The sequence below is a fragment of the Cottoperca gobio genome, chromosome 7 (genome assembly GCF_900634415.1).
Source record: "Cottoperca gobio chromosome 7, fCotGob3.1, whole genome shotgun sequence".
Classification (NCBI taxonomy): domain Eukaryota; kingdom Metazoa; phylum Chordata; class Actinopteri; order Perciformes; family Bovichtidae; genus Cottoperca; species Cottoperca gobio.
The window spans coordinates 19158924-19181834 of NC_041361.1; the positions used below are offsets into that span (position 1 = coordinate 19158924).

General features: G+C 39.1%; 1 protein-coding gene across 1 annotated transcript in view; it reads left to right on the forward strand.

Annotated features, from left to right (window-relative positions):
- LOC115010484 (plexin-A1-like) overlaps window positions 1–8991 on the forward strand; it is a 224802-nt gene extending 215811 nt beyond the window's left edge. Inside the window, 4 exon segments of the mRNA XM_029435054.1 lie at window positions 1294–1463; window positions 2544–2756; window positions 4761–4911; window positions 6959–8991. Coding sequence (XP_029290914.1) covers window positions 1294–1463; window positions 2544–2756; window positions 4761–4911; window positions 6959–7054 — 630 coding nt within the window. The 3' untranslated portion in view covers window positions 7055–8991.
- Window positions 8992–22911: the final 13920 nt, after the last annotated feature.

Sequence of the window (22911 nt, forward strand, 5' to 3'; positions counted from 1 at the left end):
TCAATTTCCAATGGTAATAAGAAAAAACAGATTAATAAAAATGGGCTTGTGATGCAGAGTGCAGAGAGGCAGATACAGGAGGTGTCGGGAGACAGGTAATGTGTTGAGGGATTGAAGATTTGTCCGTGTATGATTAAACAAAACAAAGAGGCAAATGCAATTGAGAAGCTCATCTTGTCCTTGTCTCTCCATGTCTGTCTTTCTGCGTCCATCTGCTCGAGCGTCTCGTCTATTCAGATCTCAGTACTTTGATCCGTGACTGCGACAGAATTCATTCCTGTTCCATTTCGCAATGGTTGACTAAATACGATCCCCAAACATTTCCTCGGTAATAGATTCTGCCAGATGGAAAAGTCTGGAAAACAAATGTGTTGTTAGGGAAATTCGTTTAGCTACATTTGATGTGATTATGTTAAAGCATTGTCATTGGAGGAAGACCTCGGGTTCCTGTTTGTGATTCTGCAGAGCTCAGTGGGCAGAGTGAGGCAGTCACACAGCCCGAGTTATAACGGTGATTCCCACCGAGGCCATTCATACTAAAAATGCACACACTTATGGCCCTTTCAGGTGCTGCGGATACAAGTGGCTGGAAATGGTCCACTATATTCTGTCACATAACACAGTGAAACAATTGTTATTGTGATTCTCTAGCTTCTCTCTGCAGTTTCATAAGATGTCCTTCTCCTTCTCTTCTGATTAACAAGAAGAATTGAAACTTAAATATACGGTGTATTTGAGGGTGGATTGATCAAGAGTACCAGCATAAAAGAGCTCATCACATGAATGACCAAAATCAATATAAGTAATAAAAATAAAACAATAAACCCTCTAAAAACAAAGGTCAAAGTGAGTTGCCATAATAAGTCAATATCAGCTGTATTAAAATGTCAAAAGTAATCGGAGACAAACGACCAGCTTTTAAGACATGAGATGCCAGCTCCTACTTCTATTAAACAATTTAAAACTTTAAAGTCTAAGACCACTCAGCCATTTTAAACCAATATTTGTTGCACAAAATAAATTGACAACAAATTAGTGTTGCATACAGGCCAATGCTGTTTATATACATTGTCAATTTGTGTTCAAGCTTAAATGTATTCATCCTTAAAAATAATTAATAATGAAGTGCTGATTACCAAAACATAGCAAATAAATGTCCATCAAATATGTTCATAAATACAAACAACACTAAACCTTTCATAATAAAACTGTTAAAACTGTTCAATTAACTAGGATTAAAACTTAATCCTTACAAATGTCTCTTTTTCTCTCCATCCTCGTCCTTCAATTCAGGGTACGTTACAGAAGTTTGTGGATGACCTGTTTGAGACCATCTTCAGCACAGCCCACAGAGGCAGCGCGCTGCCACTCGCCATCAAGTACATGTTCGACTTCCTGGACGAGCAGGCCGACAAACACTCCATCACAGACTACGACGTACGGCATACCTGGAAGAGCAACTGGTAAGTGAGAGTTACTTTCTTTTCCCCTGGACCTGGATTTTCTTTTTACCACGGATGTACAGTGTGAGAACTGGATAATGTTCCAACATGGCAGAGCTTCGCTAATGGCCCTCATGACATTCCCTTAAGAATAAAATGTGGGTAGATATATGGTAGCTGTTATTTTTCAAGTAAAAATGTCAAACATTTTGTGGTTGCAGCTTCTTAAATGTGCTAAGCCTTTATCCTTTATGGTAGTTTTAGAAAATAATATGCTTTTGGTTTTGGAGTGTTGGCCTGCCAAAACAAACAATTTGATGATATCAGCTTGGACTTTTTGATCGCCATTTCTGATATTTAATTGAACAAACAAATAATTGATTGTTCAAAACAAAAGAAACCAAAGAGGTTTATCAGAAATGGAAAATATTTATTTGCAGCACTAATAGTGATTTAGTGAAAATGTGATCATTCAAAGAGAGCATTTTTTATCTTTTTAATGTTCCCTCCACAATTACTGTACACCGGGGGCAGGGTAATTACTGACGGACAATGGAATTACTTATGAAAATGTATTTAAATTGCATTGTAAATTAATGTATTATTTAACGGGACAACATTTTAACGGTAATGTTATACATCCAATCTGCCAACGTCTGGAAAGTAAATATCTTTGTGGACAAAACTGCAAACCAAAGTATTTTAAATCAATAAATCCAGGTTTGCAAAATGCATAAAATAATTAAAATAGTTGCTGTGTCAGATACTTTACTGGATGATTTAATAACATCTTCAATAACAGGTTTTTGCTATATTTGCACAGAATTTAGTGGAACTTTTTTATTAAGTTGTGACCAATTACATGTTCTACCAGTCATCTGCTACACTGAGGGCCATGGCACCTACTAAGCAAGATTATTACAATATAAAACATTAGAAAAATCTAGCTTTAATGCACACAAAGTAGTCTAATATGAAAAATATTTGATAAAGAAACCAAAGCAAAGCACTCTGTCACTTTGAATGCCGCATGGTAATGTAGGACATTTCCAGGATACATTTAATTATGTGTTGTTAAATGTTTCTTTATTCCCGCTCCAGTCTTCCTCTGCGGTTCTGGGTGAATGTCATAAAAAACCCCCAGTTTGTATTTGACATCCATAAGAACAGCATCACAGACGCCTGTCTGTCTGTGGTGGCCCAGACCTTCATGGACTCCTGTTCGACGTCGGAACACAAACTAGGAAAAGACTCGCCTTCAAATAAGCTTCTCTACGCTAAAGACATCCCCAACTACAAGAACTGGGTAGAGAGGTAAGTCAATGCATACAAACTGACAATCAAATCTATATTAAAGTAGGAAAAAAACCAGCATAGCAAGTGAAAAGCAAGTGAAAAAGTTCCGTGTGAGGTGTTGGAAGCTGGGAGGGTTGACTAATCTGTAAAGTGTGAGTGGCGAGATCAAAGTTAATTACACTTCTAAACTACTAAGCTAAAAACAACTGTGAGATGATGAGGACATAATAGGTTGAACTTTATGTGCTTCTCGCATTTGAAGCATTTCACTGGAGTCAGAGTACACAGTTCGATTAAATTAGCGTAAAGAAATTGTGTACTGTAATTATAGCTTGCTCCAGGCCCAGCAATATGAAGTACGGTGTACAGAGTTTAGAAAATATCTGTAATACCAGTTCTGTCTGTGACATTTTAAACTTGCCATGTGAAATTCCTAGACAAAAAAGTACCTTTTTGAATTTTAAATAAAGAAGCAACCAATGTAAACAACTAGACAAAAGTGAAAGATGGATTCATAGCAACTGTTTCCCTTCTCTCTGCAAATGGAGGCTCACTGAAAAAAAAAACGTCCTCCGGTTCACCCTTCATCTTTTATTCAGCTCCAGAATGTCTAACTAAACCCAAGATAAGTTATGCACCACTGACGCTCGCTACAGTCGTTGTTTCTGCTTTTGGGGAAGAGTCCAACAGTAGCTTTGGCAATGTGAACTGCAGCTTTTTCCACCGCATGTATGGATGTTGTAAGAGATGATGAAAGAGACTGGGTTTTTCTTCTGATACCCACATTGCCAAGAACAGAGAATATCAACTGCTGACTATAAAATAAAATAAAAGTTGTATAAAACAAAATAATTGGATTAAACTATGTTAGGTAAATTACATGTCCATGGTGCATTATTTCCTCCCTTCGGCTGCTGCAGGAGCTAAAACAGGAGAGCAGACAATTATCCTGCTATAAGGTCCGTTCTTTATTTGGAGTAACAGACTCGAGTGTGCTACAGTAAGTCCTGTAAGGCTTGCAGGGAGTATTTGGGGGCAGTGTGAGATAAGGATTTATAGGTGATGGTTAATTGGGTGCAGTTAAACCTTGTTTCTATTATGCCTCCTAACCCGCACTCAACCCCAGCCTGCCCCGCTGCAGTAAACCTTGGGATAGTTGAGATATGGATTCTGCAAACAGGTCTGGGTACATCTCAATATTAAGATACATTCTTAATATACTGCATTGTTTTCTGCCTGCCGCACTTTCAATGGACTTTATGCTCCACGGATGCAGCCAACGGCACTGAGTTGATGATGTGAAGGTCGTTGTTGCTCTGAACACATAGACTTCAATAAGTGCAAGTTAACGCTCAGCAATCATAACAAGGGACTGTATGAAGATGAAATCAATCACATATATATATAATATTTTTTTTTTATATATATATATATATATATATATATATATTTTTTTTTTTTATATATATATATATATATATATTTTATATATATATATATATATATTTTTTTATATATATATATATATATATTTTTTTTTTTTTATATATATATATATATATATATATATACAAAGACGAGGTGAGCTCCTTGGTTATTATTCCCTTATTTTTTTATTTTCTTTAAATATTAAAACGTACAAGGGAAATAAAAGACAACCTTCCCTGAACTCCCTAAACTACAACTGATCCAAAAAATGGGGTGCCCCAAAAAATACCGTCTTCTTCCCGTCAAATTATTTTCCTACAGTCTCTTAAAAAACCTAAACCTATATGTTATTTAATGATACACAGTCCACTCCTCTTCGTTTGGCTTTAATGTCCCGTCCAAGTCCTTAAACAAGATACTGAAGCATCAGAGAAATGTTGAACATGGAAATATGAACTGCATCAATGTCCCAGTGAGAAGACTGGTCACTAGCTGCCACTGTTTACATTCAGAATATTTAACAACCACTAAGTCGAGTTTTGGAAGGGATGCAAATGATGCTGTACACTAAACTCTGTCTGACCTCTCCTCTAGGTATTACTCCGATATCTCCCGCATGCCAGCCATCAGTGATCAGGACATGAGTGCCTACCTAGCAGAGCAGTCTCGCCTGCACCTCAGCCAGTTCAACAGTATGTCTGCGCTGCACGAGATCTACTCCTACATTATCAAATACAAAGACGAGGTGAGCTCCTGCTGGATGTGGAATAGAATCAAATGGAATGGAAAAGACTGATCTAATGACTTGGTAGCAGGGTTTTCTTGCTGTCATCCTCCTATACTTGTTTTGACTAATACCCCGAGGTCATTTTAATTAAATTACACTGATAACCAGTCCACATTGGTATGGGCTGGAAGGTATTATCACCATTAGGGTGCACATTAAGGCTTGAGCTTAACACATTATGTAGCTAATGGAGCTTCATTAGAAGGAACCTGCATGCTCAGTATTCTACAGCTGCTGCTGGTTTATAAAAACTCTAATTATTTGTACAAACCAGGAGTATGTGTGCATGTTTTCTCTGTTCAAGGAATAATTTGACATTTTGAGGAGTACACTTATTTGCTTTATTGCTAAAATTTTGATGAGAATATTGATACCACTTTTCATATCTGTCCATCTAAAAGTGGAAAATCAACAAATTTTAATTTTCTTGGTCGAACACATTTACTTCATGGACTTTCAGATGCAGATAAGCACATGCATATACTATAGAGGATGCCATGCCCATTGCTCCGACGGCCCATTATTCCTAAATCCCAATAGTCAGAAAAATGTCCCATTGGACCAAAATCCCATTTGTCCAGAAGCCTGTTATCATGAGAACAAACGCCCATTGTTCTAAAGACCCATTGCTCCAAATAAATACAAACTCTATGAGCAATAAACAGAAGCACATGTCTAACTTACCCTAAACCTAACCAATCCAACCAACAAAGGCAAAGAGTAATCATGAATCGTGAAGTTGCGATTACGTTATTCTGCATAAGAATTAGCCATGTGCTTCTGTTTTATGTACGGAAAGTGTGGCGTTTGTGGAGCAATGGGCCTTTGGAAAAATGGCCGTTTGTTTTTGGGATAACAGTCCAATGGGACATCTTACTGACTATTGGGGGTTTCGGAACAATAGGCAGTCCCCATGATAGCTGTGTTGTTTTTTGGTCAGGATTAAACAAACAAGACATAACATAATTAGTTAGCTTTAGTGCTGGTTATTATCCTTCTTCCTGTCCTTCCCCTCACATTCTGCAACCATAAATCACCATGGTTCATACCCCGCCCTCGACTTTGACCATCCTCCTGCTCCGGTTCCTTTAAGACAACCTCTGCTTTCCCACAACTTTATCATGCTTATACTGTCGGAAAATATAAGTCGCCTCAGACTCTTCCCCTCCCCTCCTTCCTCCTGCTAATTCCTCAATAGCAACAGTATTATGCTCTCTGCTTGCAGCTGGCTCCATTCAAACCAACTGCTCCCCTTCATTACAGCCTATTATCCAGATGTAGGCAGCTGCACGATCCCCATCGCCTCTACCACATGCCCTGACCTAACATGCACATAAACACAGTCATAAACAGGCATAAATATATACGGATGTGCTTAACAATCTCACATACACACATTAACCAAAAGGATGAACCATGCACGAAGACAAATGTATACATAAATACAGTATTCTTTAACAAACTGTACCAGCTCCTCCCTCCCTTTTGGATGTCACACTTAATAAGACACCAAAACACCCACACCCACACTCCTGTACACACTCCCATTAACATGCCATTATAGGCATCCTGCTGGCCCTTACACCTGCCCCCCCTCCCCGCCAACCATGTCCATGTTTTCAGCATCAGTTTAAAATACAATCACAGGAAAACTGAAATTAACGTCAGAGATTTTTCTGCTGATAAGCTGGTGCATCTGAGGACCAGCACATTTAGGGTTAAGAAGCTGAGACTGAGATAAATAAAGATAAATATTTTAAAAGGTTTTAGTGAATTTGCAAATGTATTTGTGAACACTGTTGGATGCAGGGGGGGCCTCCCTTGGACCCCTCCGAGTTCTTGATGAAGTGCTCTCTAGAGTGTCCTTAAAATTAAGAAGACTGCCCCACATGCTAGAAAACATTTTGCGTGCTGGTGCTCCACCACATGCAGTTTTTTGTTTTTTTTGCCCCCTATTCTTTTAAGTTGTGATGATAATGTTCTATTCCTCCATATTTGTGTCCAGATCCTGTCGGCGTTACAGAAGGACGAGCAGTCGCGCAGACAGCGACTACGCGGCAAGCTGGAGCAGGTCATCGACACCATGGCACTGGCAAGCTGAGGACCGGCCAATCACACGCCTCGGCTAGAGGAGAACTGGCCAACAAACACGCCTTCCCTGACAACATTTTGACGCCCGTGACATTTTGACCCTTGACGTTTAAAGTCTGTCGTCATCACCCTCACAAACAACGAAAAACAGCAGTGGAAAATACTGCAAGGACGCAAGCACCCAGCAGCAGCACACCGGAGAGACAGCAGAGTTTGGAACTAAGGCCCCGCCGGCCGGGTTAGCTTGTTTTTTTTGTCTGAGCCACCAACCCAGCCTCTAACAACCAAATCAAGCGCGTCCTCAACCTCAGCCGATATGGACCCCAGCTCAGGAGAGCTTTTATTTTCATCAAGGCCCTCATCACATCTAGAGTTATACGGGTGCAGCAGTTGGGTACTTTGGCCACAATCAGGACCGGTACATGCACATTGGTGACCAAAAACTCATCTAGCTGGATACAGAGCTGAAATGCTATGGGAAAGCGAGAAGATCTCCACAGCCAATGCTACGGTTCAGACAGTGAGCCAGTACAAATCCAGGATATATTATTGTGATACTTGATCCCTATAAGGAATTTCTCTTTTCTGATGCCGTCCTTCACAGGGAGGTCAGAGGTCAGGGACAGCTACAGAGCAGCAGCCATGGACCTGGTAGGGATACAGTGTGTTGCTCAAAGACGCTACAGTAGGGTGGATGCTTAGCAACCCGTAGGCTGCCGCTACAGCAGGACAACCAGGAGGACTTTGCAGGGAAACTGCCTCCAGTACCGACTCTCCAACAACAAGAACTCCACTGAAGGAAACAAAGGACAGTTTCATAACTCTGCATTTGATTCTGTTTTTTTCCCCCAACTGCCTACTCTCCCCAGTGCTGTGCCACTTGTGTTACTGCTGAATTTGCACAACAAAGCTAAATCAAAAGAGAGAAGAGGATATATGAATATATATATATATAGATATATAAATACAAACCTTTTGTTTTTGAAACAAATGAAAAGTTGAAGAAAAAAAAACGTTTTCCATTTTAATGTACAAAAGATAAGTTTGTGAAGAGGATTTGATATTTCCAAGAAGAAACATTATGAAAACACAAGGAAAAAGTCGTCCTGTGCCATGTTTTACTTTGAATGTCGTTTAGTGCAAAGAGACTTCTTTTCGTTAGATGAAATGTACTATGATGAAAAATGTTGTCATGCTTAGTGACTGAAAGTGAAAGTTTAAAAACAGGTAACTGGCAAAAATATATATATATTACAGACAGCTTCTATATTTCATGAGGTCTTGGGACCGTTGTGTGCTACATCTTTGGCTCTAAAGGTAGTAAAAAGACAGGTGGTGTCTGTGAGCCAACCGACCTACAGTGCTTTTGTGTTTGTTTTAGAGAAACCAAATACACCGAGGCCTGGTCAGCTAATTTAGATGACACAAAAGTCATTTCTGTGGAAGCAAGCCTCTCGCTGTGGTAGCAGACAACTATAGAGGCACCAGGCAGTCATTTGAACAGTTGAACCCAACTTCTTGATCATATTTTCTAGACTTTCTCCTCTTGTCTGAAAATGTTTTATGAAGTGTGCCCTCCAAAAATGAAGGCCAGTTTTGATGTGCAGAACAAGGTGAAACAGTTGTGTCTAATTTCCGACTTGTTTTCTAGTCTGCAGTATGACTGTAAAGCTGAAGGTTCCTCTGTTGAAATGTGAATGTGGTTTATGAAAAGATAATGAAATGTAGCTTGGTTTATGTAAGTGTTTTTGTACCAGTTGAAGACCTTTCTATTTTGTCGTTTTGTGGTTTTATAGGGATAACAAAAAAAAAAAAACATTTATTTGCAGTACCTGCTGCTCCAAATTAATTTGCAGTGCTTCAAAAAAAAAAAAACATAAACAAGACATTATTTTCTCCTATGAGTGTGCAAAATGGTACAAGGCTAATAACAAAGGCTAGATAATACAGGAAAAATATTGAAATATGTTAAACAAATCAGGGTAATATATGCTGTGTGTTGTCATCCATCCTGTAAGAGCTTGTTATAAAATGTAGAGCACCAGAACAGGCGAATCAACAACCAGATCAGATGGATGAGGTCTTGACTCCTCTACTTATCCCTGCTTGTTTGGGTTGGCAGCAAGTAGAAAAAGGATGATGAAAAAGCAAGTTAAAATGCATCAAATGCACCTTTTAGAACATTACGACTTTAAAGGAAACCGTTACAGATGCCTCAAAATCATTTTCATTTTCTTCCTCTTCATAGTGCTTCCCTCAGATTCTTTCCCCCGCGACAGAGTGGAAAGGCCTTTAATCAGCTGTCACCTGAGTCCTCTGTTTCACTCCAGATCAGATAGCACAGAGCTTTGCAGGTGCATCCAGAACCTTGAAGACGGTTGTCGTGAAAGGCCGAGTTGGTTTCTCTCAAATTAAAAGTTACTATAACCCTGAGTTAACTTTTTCGGATTTGCCAAGCCCCTTTCTAAGACAGTCTGAGTTGCAGTTTGAGAAGAGGAAACTGAAAGATGCCAGTTGCGCCGACATCAGTCTTACTTTCTTGGGTTGCTCTTTAGTACAATTCTGGGGTTCAAAGGCCATATCCATAGCTTCAAACAAGCCAATCTTGGATTAGATGCTAATTTTAAAATGGCAAAGAAATGTCAGGTTCTCTGATGGCACATTGACATGCTCAAGGATTTATTGCAACCTTAAAAAGCCGACACGGAAAAGCAAGTGATTTAAAACTAAGTGATCAGGTATATTAGAATTAATGGAATTGACGTGAAATAATCTAATTTCAAATTAATTGGGACAACATCTCTCCCTCTTTGCCCAAGAGTTAAAGGCCTCCAACATGGCCAATAGGGAGCATGTTAAACTTAAACATGGTGACATAAATCTTTGGGAAATTTTACAGCCATCTTCTCCTTATTTTGTAGGGCAGTTACCAACTGTTTCAAATCTACTTACCACACCTGTACCCTAACCAGACACGTATTGCTACTGTCAAGTGAAAACTCTTAAAAGACATACATTAACCTTGCTAGATTTTAAATGATTATGAAACCCTATAAAAAATCCAGATCTTTAGATATTAGCCAGTTCTCATTAACAGGAAGTGTTTTCATCTGACAGCAAATATGTGTCTGGACAGAAAAAAACGTACTGTATGTGCTTCAATACTTGAACTACTGATCTACACAGGGTAAAACAACATACAGGGCAGTTGACCAAAGCTTTATTCATCCCCATGTGGACAAAAACTCTGACAAGAGATTATCTCTGATCCATCTGCTTTTCAGTTCTTCCACAAAATGATTTTAGCACTCAGTTATAGTTATTTAAATACCCCCTCACTGAAGGTATTTAGTGTCTTTATGCTTGATGAATGGTGAAATTGAGGCGATGTTACTTCCATGTACAGACACTCACTAACACATTCTGTTCAATTTGAATGAATGACTGAAACAGTCTGAGGACGTGGACCACTATATTGATGTTTGACTGGCTCAATTGTTCTTTTGATGAAGATTTGTGATGATGAGTTTAGTGATGTGGAAATAGTAATGAGTCTTAGTTAGTGAAGTAAAAAGGAAAAAAATGGTTCAGCAAGATGGCGGGGGAGAAGTCCCACTTGGTCTCTGGTGTTTTGTTTCTCAGTTTTGCTTCTTGTTTTCTGCTTCACCACTTGTTGGGGTAAAAGATGAAAAGACTCGGGCAAGGCAGAGGAAGTGCTTTGAAGGCCATGGAGCCGCTTCATTTCCCATTCCGTTGCATCTGTGGCGTTTGACTTCCACATAGAAAAAGACAGTGGAGATGGAGGGAGGAGGAGGGTGGAGTGAGAGAAGGAAAGAGTTGGAGGGAGAGATTCTCTCCATGATTGGCCAACGCAGAACTGTTCACTGTGCCTTGTCTGGCTCTTTCCGTACTGAAAAAAATGTAATTTTCCATATACTAGGGTGTGATTCAAGGTACATGTCAAAGAATGGGAATATACTTAAGTTTACATTTTGTAATTTATAACAATAGTGCAATATTTTGTGAAATATGCTCATTTACTTTCTGAGACTGAGATGAGGAGTTTGATAACAAAGAAAATGTCTAGACATGTTTAGCCTAGCTTAGTATGAATAAGGAAAGAGCTTGCCTTTAGTCTATATAATGTAAAACCATTTTATGGATTTAGGGAGGGTAACATGCAACTATACTGCACATAGTGACTGTAATGAAAATATATTATTTATATTATGATGTTTTCCCTTTTTTTCATGTAAGGGCTTGAAAAACAAACAGCTTCTGGGTTCATTAGGTTTAGGATTAAATGGGGTCTTCCTTGGCCCATGTAACACCCTTACACCAACTTTCATGAAAATTGGACTCATTATAGTTTTTCCGTAATCCATCTGAAAGACAAACAGAGCCTAAACATAATCTACTGGGCGGATGTAATGAGCCCTTTTCTCAAAATAGTAAATGTGCTTATTCACTTGCTTTACTTTTGAAAATAGCCAGACTAGCTGTTTCCCCCTGCATCTTGTCTTCCTGCTATGCTAAGCTAACCATATCTTGGCTCTAGCTTGAGATTTAGCATACACATATAAGAGTGGTATCAATGTTCTCATCTAACTCTTAGCAAGAAACTGAATGAGGGCATTTCCCAAATATAAAAAAATAAATAATTCAGGATATTGCATATTCTGAAAGCAATCTAAATCTATTCTCACATGTTTGTGAAAAAGTACTTATTTTTCAGTCTGGGCTGCACCCTCCAACATGACACCTCCTCGGACCCATGGAAGCAACACACCAACGCACAAACCTTAATACTTAATGTGCCATTTTTGATCCTCCCCAACAGCAACACTCAAGTTTCAGCAAGTTTCTCATCCCTCCATTTCTCTCCAGCTTCCTCACCTGCTGAGTTCACTTTGATTAAAGTACATTTCAGAGAACGAGCATAGGATGAAAAAAAACAACCTTCACACACAGATTAAAGAAGAGAGAGGTAGAAAGAAAAAAAATATCTTAAAGAGTTTTAATACTTTATGAATTCTGATACCTTTTTAAGAGTTTCAGACTTGAAGCTGCTGTGACAGGTTTTGGCTGTTTCACGCCCGTGTAAATATCCTGCTCTTTCCTATTTTGCAGATTTATTATGTGTAAATAGACACGCATCAAGGAGAGATTAAACATGTTTTTCGCTAAATCTGTCTCGTCTGATGTTTTCATTCCTCTTCCCCTTCCCTATATACCCTCAACGTTGTGGATTAGAAAGTTGTAACAAGTTTTAGGTTTATCTCAAATGCACGTCACCACAAGAAAACTTGAAAAATCAAAAGCAGCACACATGAGACTTGAATATAATTGTACTCCATGCATTCTGGTAAAGAAACTACAACTGCTTCTGTTTTATTACCCCTCTTTTTTTGACAATGATATTGATGAGGAAAAAGATAGGAAAGAAAATGATAATAAGCCATGACTTTGCAGACTTCCCTTCCAGAAGCTAGACAGGTAGATGCAAAGTTCAGTCTCAAGAGTACAATCACCCATCCATATCCACTCAATTTCCTATCCTTGTCAAAAGACTGAAATTGTCCCCGTGAGTGCCAGACCAGTGAATCCTTAAATGACACTGTCAGATATGAGTGCTACGTCGCAGTAATGATGTGATAGAAAATGTGCCTCAGAATCTCCGTGTTCTATTGATTTTGCATATACTGTAATATCTTTCAAAACAGATGGATCATCATAAATCTCAAGAAACACAATATGTAGAACACTTGGTGGAGAAAATATAGCAAGATACGATATGGATTGATGATTAAAAAAAAAAGAGATGTAAATTGTACCTTATGCATTTTGTGTTTCCTTTTTTTCCATCTTCGTTTTAGCTATGATGGCTAAAAAGCTCTATTGCAGGCAATGCCACCTGTCAGTCAGTCCACCACTTTGTTCCAGAATAAAATATCTTGACTGCAAAACAGGCATTACAGGCTTACAAGGCATTCCTTGTCCCAATATGATAAATCCCAAGGACTCTTGCAAGACTTGCTGCCCAACGTCACTGCCTAACCTTAACCAGACACAACCCCCAATGACTTTTAAGATTCCCTGGATTTTTAACAAGAGGTTTACATTTGAGAATTTTTTATAAAAAATCAGATTGATTACCTTTAACTGGTATAGATATGCATTGTCTCCAGCGGATGAATCCTAATAACATTGGTGATTTCCTATTTTATCTAGCACAGGGGTTCTCAACGGGGGCGTTCAGAGGACGTCGGGGGGCGCTGGAAGCAATATTTTAGAAAGGGGGCGTTCACGTGTCTTTGGGGGGCGTTTGTGTGTACGGCCCGCGAGGTAATTCATAAACACACGCAAAAAATCTAGTCAGATATAGAATATAACCGCCGACTGACTTTATTAATTTTTTTATTTAGAACTTTATTTAACCAGGATATGGCCTCATTGAGATTAAAAATCTCTTTTTCAAGAGTGTCCTGGCCAAGATAGGCAGCAGCACAGTTACAGACAAAAAAAACAATAAAAAAAACAGTCACAGTCACAATCACAACATTAATTAAAACATTTACAGACACAGCGGTCTGCTTCAATGTCTTTAAGAGTTGCTTTAAGTCTGTTCAGAGAGACCAGCTCTCTGAGTTTCAGCTCATTCTGCAGCTGGTTCCAGGCAGCCGGAGCAGCGTAACTAAAAGCCCTTTTCCCAAATTCTGTACGGACTTTTGGGACAGTTAAAAGAAACAAGTCCTCGGAGCGAAGCCGATATGGTCCACTACATTTCCTACTAATGTAGATCCTTAGGTATTGTGGAAGAGTACCCAGAATGGCTTTATAAATAAGGATGTGCCAGTGTTTCAGTCTACGGGTGGTCAGGGAAGACCATCCAACACGAGCATATAAGGTGCAGTGGTGCGTCAGGGTTTTGAAGTTTGTTATGGATCTCAGTGCCCCATGGTAGATGGTATCCAGAGAGCTGAGGAACTGAGACGATGCATTCATATAAACAACATCTCCATAGTCCAGCACAGACAGAAACGTTGCAGAGACTAATCTCTTTCTGGCCTCGAAAGAAAAACCTAATTTTATTCTTAATTTTTTCAAAAGTTCTAAAATGTGAGGTTTAAAAGAAAGAGAATCGTCAATGATAATGTCAAGATATTTGAACTGAGATACAGATTCAATCTCAGAACCCTGTGAAGTGGTGATAGGAGGGAGGTTCAAGTGTTTGGTTTTTGCTTTCGAGATCATCATGAGCTTCGTCTTTCCAGTATTTAAAACAAGTTTCAAATCACACAAATTACATTGTACAATGTTAAAAGCAGTCTGGAGCTGACAAAGAGCCTGATTTGGGGAGGACGCAGAGCAGTAAGCAGCCATGGTCAGGGTCCTTGAACACAACACGAGCGGAAGGTGTCATCACGTGGTCACGTCATGTCAAAAACTTCAATATTAAACGAGACGGTCATTGACATCAGTGAACGCAGCATTTTTATTTTGCTGAGCGATAAAGTGCTGCTTGAAAAACAAAAACAAGCGCCGTCCCCCTAAGCCACCACTGTTCGAAAGCATTAATGTTATTAGCATTAAAGCATTAATGTCCAAAGATACACCATGAATAAAACTAATCTGAATTAATGTTAAAACACTAACACTCTGGTCGGGACTTGGACCAGCAGCAGACGAGCTGCACTCTGGCTGCTCGTAGTAGCAGAGCTAACACCAGCAGAGCTAACACCAGCAGAGCTAACACTAGCAGAGCTAACACCAGCAGAGCTAACGTTAAAGCAGAGCTAACGTTAAAGCAGAGCTAAAGCAGAGCTAACACCAGCAGAGCTAACACCTGCAGAGCTAACACCTGCAGAGCTAACACCTGCAGAGCTAACACCAGCGTCACTGCTGCTGATTCAGGCTGTGTGTATTTAAAAAATAGCACCTCAGACTTGTTTCTTTGTGCTCGTTTATTGTTGGATCACTTAAGAGTGCAAATTGTTCCACAGTTCTGAGGCTGCTGTGTTTAACACCGGTTACAGTTTGAATGTCTGACCCTGATTGGCTGCAGTCTATGGCACAGATTAAAGTTTGAATCTTCTTACGTCTGCATTTGTTTAACACTCCTTAATAAAAGGTCTTTGTTTGCTCCCTAGGTACATGGTGTATTTGGGCAATTGAAGGTAAAAACAACAACACATTTGTTTAATAATATAATATTTATTGTTATTTTGAAATGTTATTATGTAACTTCAATCTCAGAGAATTTGAGTTTTTATAATAACATAATATAGCCGCCTAATAATAAGAAAAATATTAAAAGAATTGAAATACTAAATTAATATAATCAATATGTAATATAAATTATAAATACTAAGACTAATAATTAGAATAATAAAAACAGCATAATAATCATGGATAGGGGGGTGCTGGCCCAAAAAAAGGTAGAGAACCACTGATCTAGCACCACCAGCAAGTCAAAGATTTCACTTATCCAGTGAAATATCTCAACATTTACTGGATGGATTGGCACAGAATATTATTAAACACTAATGGTGCACAGAGGATAACTCCTAATGACTTTGGTGGTGTTTTAGTGAAATGTATTGAGAACTAGTGAATGGCATTCATGAATTGTAATTGTGAGCCTCTGACTTTTGTCTGATACCACCATCTGGAGAATTGTTGTCCAGTATGTTGATTTATGACAAAATACCTGAAAACTAATGACATTCCCGTCAGCCTCAACTTTGTTAAGTGCTGATTAGCTAATGTTAGCATACTAGCTTCCTAACCTAAGATGGTAAACATGTTACCTGCTAAACATGAACATGCTAACATACTGATGTTAGCAGTTAGGAGTATTGAGTTTTGAGTATGAAATCTATGCACTATATGATGCGCTCAAAAATTCCAACAATGTCAAAATAATACTATGGGTAACATACTGTTCATACTTACAAAAAGTAATGGGCTACAATTTGTGTATATCCTACAAATGTAAATGGTTTGGTCCAAAAACATCAGATTTCCACACAGGAGACCACTGTTCATGACACGTGGGAAACCAGAATTCATTTATTTGTCACGTAACTTCTGTACTAAAGTAACGCCGCTATTTTAACTCAAACCACAATCATTTCCTAAACCTAGCCAGTAGTTTTGTTGCCTCAACCAAACCAAGTTGTTTCCTGGGAAGACAGAAGTGTTGCATGTGTTGATGGACTTCACATCGACATCAGAACAGATCAAGTCCTGTTCTCTCCTCACGTCTCTGACTGTCATCACTGGTTGGAAAATGTAACATTTAAAATGTGTCGAGCCCTCCCCTCGGGAACAAGATGATTTGACAGGCAACCCATCAATCAAATTAAAAAGCCCATTACAAAAACATAAAGAGGAGCGATTCAGACCTCCGGAGAGAATCTGACCTGGATATCACAGACACATTGTCTTTGTTCTGAATGGGATTGACCTCTCTTTATTATCCTAAGTGCTTTTTCTTTTTCTTTCTTCCACCTGTGGGGCCATTTCCAACTCTGGCTCTTATTTCTTCTTTTGCATGGTGAGGTTTCAAGCTGAGGATGGACGGAGGGCATATTGTATCATTTGTAATTATTTCTCTTTTCTACCCAATCCTTGTTCTCTTTCCTATCTCTGATCTTTTTATTGTCCTCTCTTTCTACCTACTGTGGTCCTTTTTCCATTTGAGTTTCTCTCCCGCTACTCTTCTTCTCTGTATCCTCTCCTTTAATTTGCATCTCTTGCATATTATTTTGATTCCCTGCTGTAGCACTTGTCACAGTAGGTAGAGCACAGCAGTGCTTAGATAAAGCTACGGGTTGCACACATCCCTTACAGACAGCAGACACCACCTCCTGTCGCCTGCAGCCCATATGTCTGGCTATGTGTTCAAATATCTCAGGGCATCAAGATTATCATCTTTGAATTGTGCTTGTTGTGAAGAATCACTTTTTTATTTTTCCTCTTCTCTTTCTTTTTGCGCCCTGAGGCTTTTCTGGCAATTCAATCACCCCGACCGCTCTCAACACAAACACTCGGCCGTCCTCTAAGATGCCTCGACACAGAATAAACAACAAAGTCACATTGGCTTGGGCCCAACACAGCCGACTCTCAGCTGGAGATTAAACTGCGATAAGACTCCTCTGTTTCTCCAGAGTGGAGAAGAGCATAACAGAGGGGCGAGAGGAAAAAAAGAGATAAGGGAAAAAGCAACAAGAGGTTAGAAGGACAGAGAGAGGAGAAGTGTATAAAGGGAAAGCAAGATTTTCTTGGAAGAGGCGGGAGGGTAATACTGCCTCATTCTGTCTGTATGAAGCCCCAATAAATGACGACCAGCAGGGGAAATAAGATGATAGCGCAGAGTCAGGGCACCAGACAGAATCACGTCCGCTCCGGCAGCTTCCTCTCTGTCAAAGTTGATTTAAATGCAGTGCTAAATTGGGACTGTGTGGGTGCGTGTCTGGGTGTGCTTCAGAACTAACAAAAAGTAAGTGAGCTTGCATGAATTAAACTATGCACTGATCCCTATGACAAAATAGTTATTCAACCTAGAGACTGTTCATCTCATATGTGCTGTTCTGAACTCTTGATGTCCAACAGGTCTGTCAGGTCAAAAGGGAAAAAAATGCGTTTATATTTTACTGATGTGTTTGGAAGAAAGACTGTGAGCGAGAGGTCAGATTATTATCCGAAAAATAAAACCTTGCATGTATGAAGACATGCTGTCTCTCTCGCACACATTTCATTTTACTGTTGACCCTGTGTTACCTTGCATATGACAAATAAAACTTGAAACTTGAACTTGACTCCACAAAATACTCAAGGTCAAAGTAACTAATTCCGCCAAGGAGGTTAGGTTTTCGGCTTAGTTTAGTTAGTTAGTTGGTTGTTTTTTTTCTTCCGTTTGTCAGCACGATGAAAGACAAACTACTGCCCCGATTTACATGAAACTTGGTGGAAGGGTGAAGCATGGGCCAGGGAAGAACCCATTACATTTTGGAGTAGATCCGAATCAGAGGGAAGATACCCAAATTCTTTTTTACTTTTGTTAACTTTGAAAGATAGGGCAAGGACTTGGCGGAGGTCTGCGCTCTGCGGGTGCCCCTTCTAGTTTCACTTTTCATGGGGGAACTGGTAGTGTTGCTCCATTAAGAAGATATTAAGCTGTAAAAACTTTTGACATCTTTGCTTGATTTAAAGGTCGGAAAATATTTTAACTTTCAATGCCAACATAAAAAAAAATATAAAAATATTGATTTCTAAAATATCTGCGAGTGTCAATTACAGTATATTTAATGATAAAAGTTAGGCAACTAAAACTGAAAAATAATAATTATATAAAAAGCAGTGAATTATTAGAAATATGTGGAGACGTCAAATTAAAAACAGAGAAAAGGTATGCTTCTACTTTTTTAGCCATGCTAGCGCCGTGGCCCTCAGGATAGCTATACATGTCAGTCTGTCGGTCTGTCCACCACTTTGGTCCTCATAGAAATATTTCAACAACTATTGGATGAACTGCCGTGACATTTTGTACGGGTGTCCATGGTGCCCAGAGGATACATTGTAATGACTTTGGTGATCTAATGACTTTTCATTTAGTGCCGCTATAAGGTTGACACAAGTTGAGTGGCATAGAGTAAAATGTCTCAACTTCTGGATTGCCATAAAATTTGGTACAGACATTGATATTCCCCTCAGGAGGAATTGTAATAACTTTGGTGATCCCCTGACCTTCTCATCAGGTCGAAATGTTAACTTGTCCAATACTTTGGATTATGACCAAATACTTGTGTGACATTCCCCTCAGCCTCTGCTGTACTTTGTGTTTAATATTAAAGCATATTTTAGTTTGGAACCATTCAAGCAAGGACAACATGCTAACTTGCTAAACTAAAATGGTGAATATGGTAAATATTATACCTGCAAAATATTAGCATGTAAAAGAGTTCATAAACTCAAAATAAATTTAGCGCTCTGCTTCATTCTTATGTTAGTGCTCTGATTAATACATTTAATTAAATCAAATACATTTTTAAACTTTAGCCTCAAAAAGCATGTGTTATTAACATCATTATTAATAAGGTGATATTTATACCAAAATAAATCATTATTTATTGGGAGAAAACAATTAATCCTATGTAGAATCAGACATTCAGCACCCCCATATAGCCCAAATGGAATGACCCTTCGTTTCACATGTTGCCGCCACTGCAACGATGTGAGATTGGCAGTATAATCAGGCTCAATAGATCAAATGGTCCTACTGTCCTACGACTGTTGGCTGGATATAAGACTAAACATAGTCTTGAGACATGTGTGTGGCTTATTATTTGTGGTTAATTACAGTCTGTACAGTCATAGCTGCATTAAGTCCTCATTAAGTAGTCTCATTGAGTAGTTCTCTTTCTGAATGTGATCTCTTGCGGACTTGGGCCTTAATTCAAATATGCAGTACACAGTATGAGGAACACACACAGAGAGAACTCTGTGTGTGTTCCTCATACTGTGTACATGCATGCAAATGCAGTTTTACCAAAGGCCTCTTCACCAGCTATCCCAATTACATTCTGAAAGGAATAATACAAATAATAAAAAAGCTATTTTCTGAGACTGAGCCCTGTTAAAATTGACTTTCATTGCACCGGGCACGATCGATGAATTCCAGAATAGCCCCCATAAGGGAGTTCCTATAACACTTGAGTTCTGATTGTAAGTGCTTTGCTGGCAAGCGCCAAATGACCACTGGAGACAATGAAAAGCAAATGTGGCATTAAGAATTCAGCTTGTAGTTCAGCTCAGGCTATTTTCACCAACTCTAGCCCCCTGCCCCCTGCCTGCTTTGCTCCTTGCTGTCCCCGCAGGAACTCACTTCACCTTTCCTCTCACTACCCGCAGAGCTATCCTCACACTTTCATCTCTCTCTGTCTCAGCAGGATGGACGGATGCTCAAACAAACTAGTAATCTTAGACCACCACCCCCCCTCTCTTTTCTATCGCCTCTCCACCCTTCTCTGTCACTCTTCCACTTCGCCTGTCATCCTTTTATCTCTTCCGACCTCTCATCTACCCCCTTCCTCTCATGCCGTGTCTCCTCTCCCCACGCTCCTGCGTTCTCTCTCTCTATTACTTATGGCCTGACTGCAGGCAGTGCTGCGGTATTGGAAGCAGCATGGGGCTTGAAGAGTCATCTGGTACTAAGCAGAGCTAAGCCCAGCTTCCGAAAAGCATCTTAGCACTTTGGTTTGGAAAGGTTTACAAAGAATATCAGATGATAGAGCGGTAAAGCTGAGCACTTGGCCTCAGACACCTCGAGTCTGGGATGAGATGAATGAGCTAACAAAGATTTGGCCGAAGATAATGGTGAACATTTGGCATTTGGCATCAGATCTGTCCCAATGCTGCTTTTGTGGCTCTAATGAGAGACACTCAACATTCCATAACCTTAAACAAGTGTTGGTTGTGTCCAGATGGTTACCCTAGATTTATGAAAACTCTTGTGAGACTCGATGCCGAACGATCTATCTTAATCTTAATCATTCGAGGTCAATGCCTAATTTTAACCATCTCGCAAGAGTTTCGTAGATCAAGGGTTACCATCTTATTTTATTATCAACCAATGCAGGTCTCCTAACCTTAAGGAAATACCCATTTAAACCCTAACCCTAACCCTTCCGACAATCTAACCAAGTTTTTTTTTGTGCCTAAACCTAACCAAACCTTAACCATAGCATCATAAATAGATTTAAAAATGTAGCTGATTCGTAACGGTTTGGAAGGCTTCAACAAATGATGACAGACGGTGTGCCGAAAGGGGCTTCCGATCAGAAAACACTTATTTTTGTCATTTTTGAGGGCAATTATAATTAGGCCCTTTCACTTCTCATTTTCAATAATCTATTCCTACTGAGATTTTAACGTAAAACCTGCCTTAGCATTAAGCAGGTTGTGACTGGAACTTTCACAATGTTTCTGATTTCATATGTTGGAGAGATTGTTTTTAATCCCGGTATTTTTCTTTTCGATTGAGTTCTTTTAATCAGTTCCCAGTGTGCACCACAGTCTTACAAGCCAACCTCCTCTTGCCTGAGGATGTTGCCTCCTCTAATACATAAGGTCAAATCAGCATTGTCTTGCATTCACAAAGAAAGTATAAGGATTGCCTCATCTCTCCCCACGACACAGGCTGGTGAGAGTCAAGGTCAAGAGAAGTATGTGTCACTATAATTAACATAATTAGATGTTTAGGTTATAGGGACCCCCAAATGTTCCAATATCATCATGATTATTTTAACAGTTGTTTTCTGATATTAAGACATTTTCATAGGTTAAATAGTTTTAAGAGCCATATAGAGCTGAGGGCAGCAGACGGCTGGTAAGAGCAACTTTCTCTAGAATACAGAGATGATTTGGTTTAATCAGATAAGGTCAAGCCACTCAGACTGTTTGCGTTACTGTGATTACAATGCAAACACTTCAACACCTCGATGACAGACAAAATGTTAACTAAATATAGGAAATAAATTCACGTAAAATAAGTTAGTTTGATACTTTATATTTTTCTTCTTCATAGTGGTGTCACAATGTTTGCGGCCACATATCAAGTATATGTATGTTGACTACATTTTTAGTATTATCTACATTATTCACAGCAGCATCCAGAGGCTATATGATACTACATATCAACCCTGTACATATTGATTTCATGTAATGATCTTTCCATAAGTGAGGGTTTGATGTTTTTAGCTTATATTTTTAAAATGCAATATCTTTAGGTTTTGTTGGTTGAACAACATAGATATTTTGTTCAATATTTTCTGATAAGACGAAATGGTTAGCCTATATACAAAATTATTTGAATGTCAAATAATGAAATGGCGCTGTCCCTATCACCGCAGCCGAGCGGCACTGCACTGCTGTACACACGGGGAGTAACTTTCGTGGACACGGGCTACAGTAATAAAGCATTTTTTTTGTAAAGAAGAAACAGACAACGACTACAGTAACTATGAGAAGGACGGTGAAACACAAACTCTGAGGACAAGTTGTGGGATATTAACAATGAGGCAGTGGGAGTTAACCCTTACACAGCGACGGTGGTTGTGTGCTGATATTGATGCTAGCTAACACCTGCACCACCACTTTGCGCTCGTTTTATGTGTTCGGCTGTAACCTGAAGAATGAAACAAAATGAAGAAAAGCCAGGTCTTCATCATATGGCAGTTAAACCAGACCTGCATGAATGCTTCAACACAGAGGAGGAACACCTGTTTTAAGGTAAGACAGCCCACTGTTATAGTGTGTTTATCGCTGGTTTAATGAGCAATGCTGCAATGCTTAATGCTTTGCTAATTGGTAAGCTAATGCTGAAGGGCTGTGGACAGTCTCAGTGTGGGACTTGCAGGTGACAGCTAGTGTAAGTCAGGTTTCATAGAAGTGGCAGACTGATGGACATGAATGAAAAATAACGTTAGAGCGTTTTGTCATGATTTCTCAGAGACTGACCAACAGGTCAGCTGTGCTGTGCTTGTTGCTTTGAGTCTTTGCAGCTGATTCAATGTTGTTGATGTTACTGGTGAGGCCTGTATTGACACATAGAGGAGCTTATGAGTGAAGATTTGCCTACCAACTAATATTATTTTTCTATCTGCTGTAGGTCCATGCAGTATATATGGTTATCTATTTAACATTGTGAACAGATAGACAGCAGGTCATAGACATTTTTACAAAATTAAAGATTCCAATGTGTAAACTGGTAAAATAGTCTAGATGTCAATCAAATAAATCAAATAGTAAAGTAATTTAATAAAATAAAATAAATAAGGTATCTAAACAATAACATCAATTAAA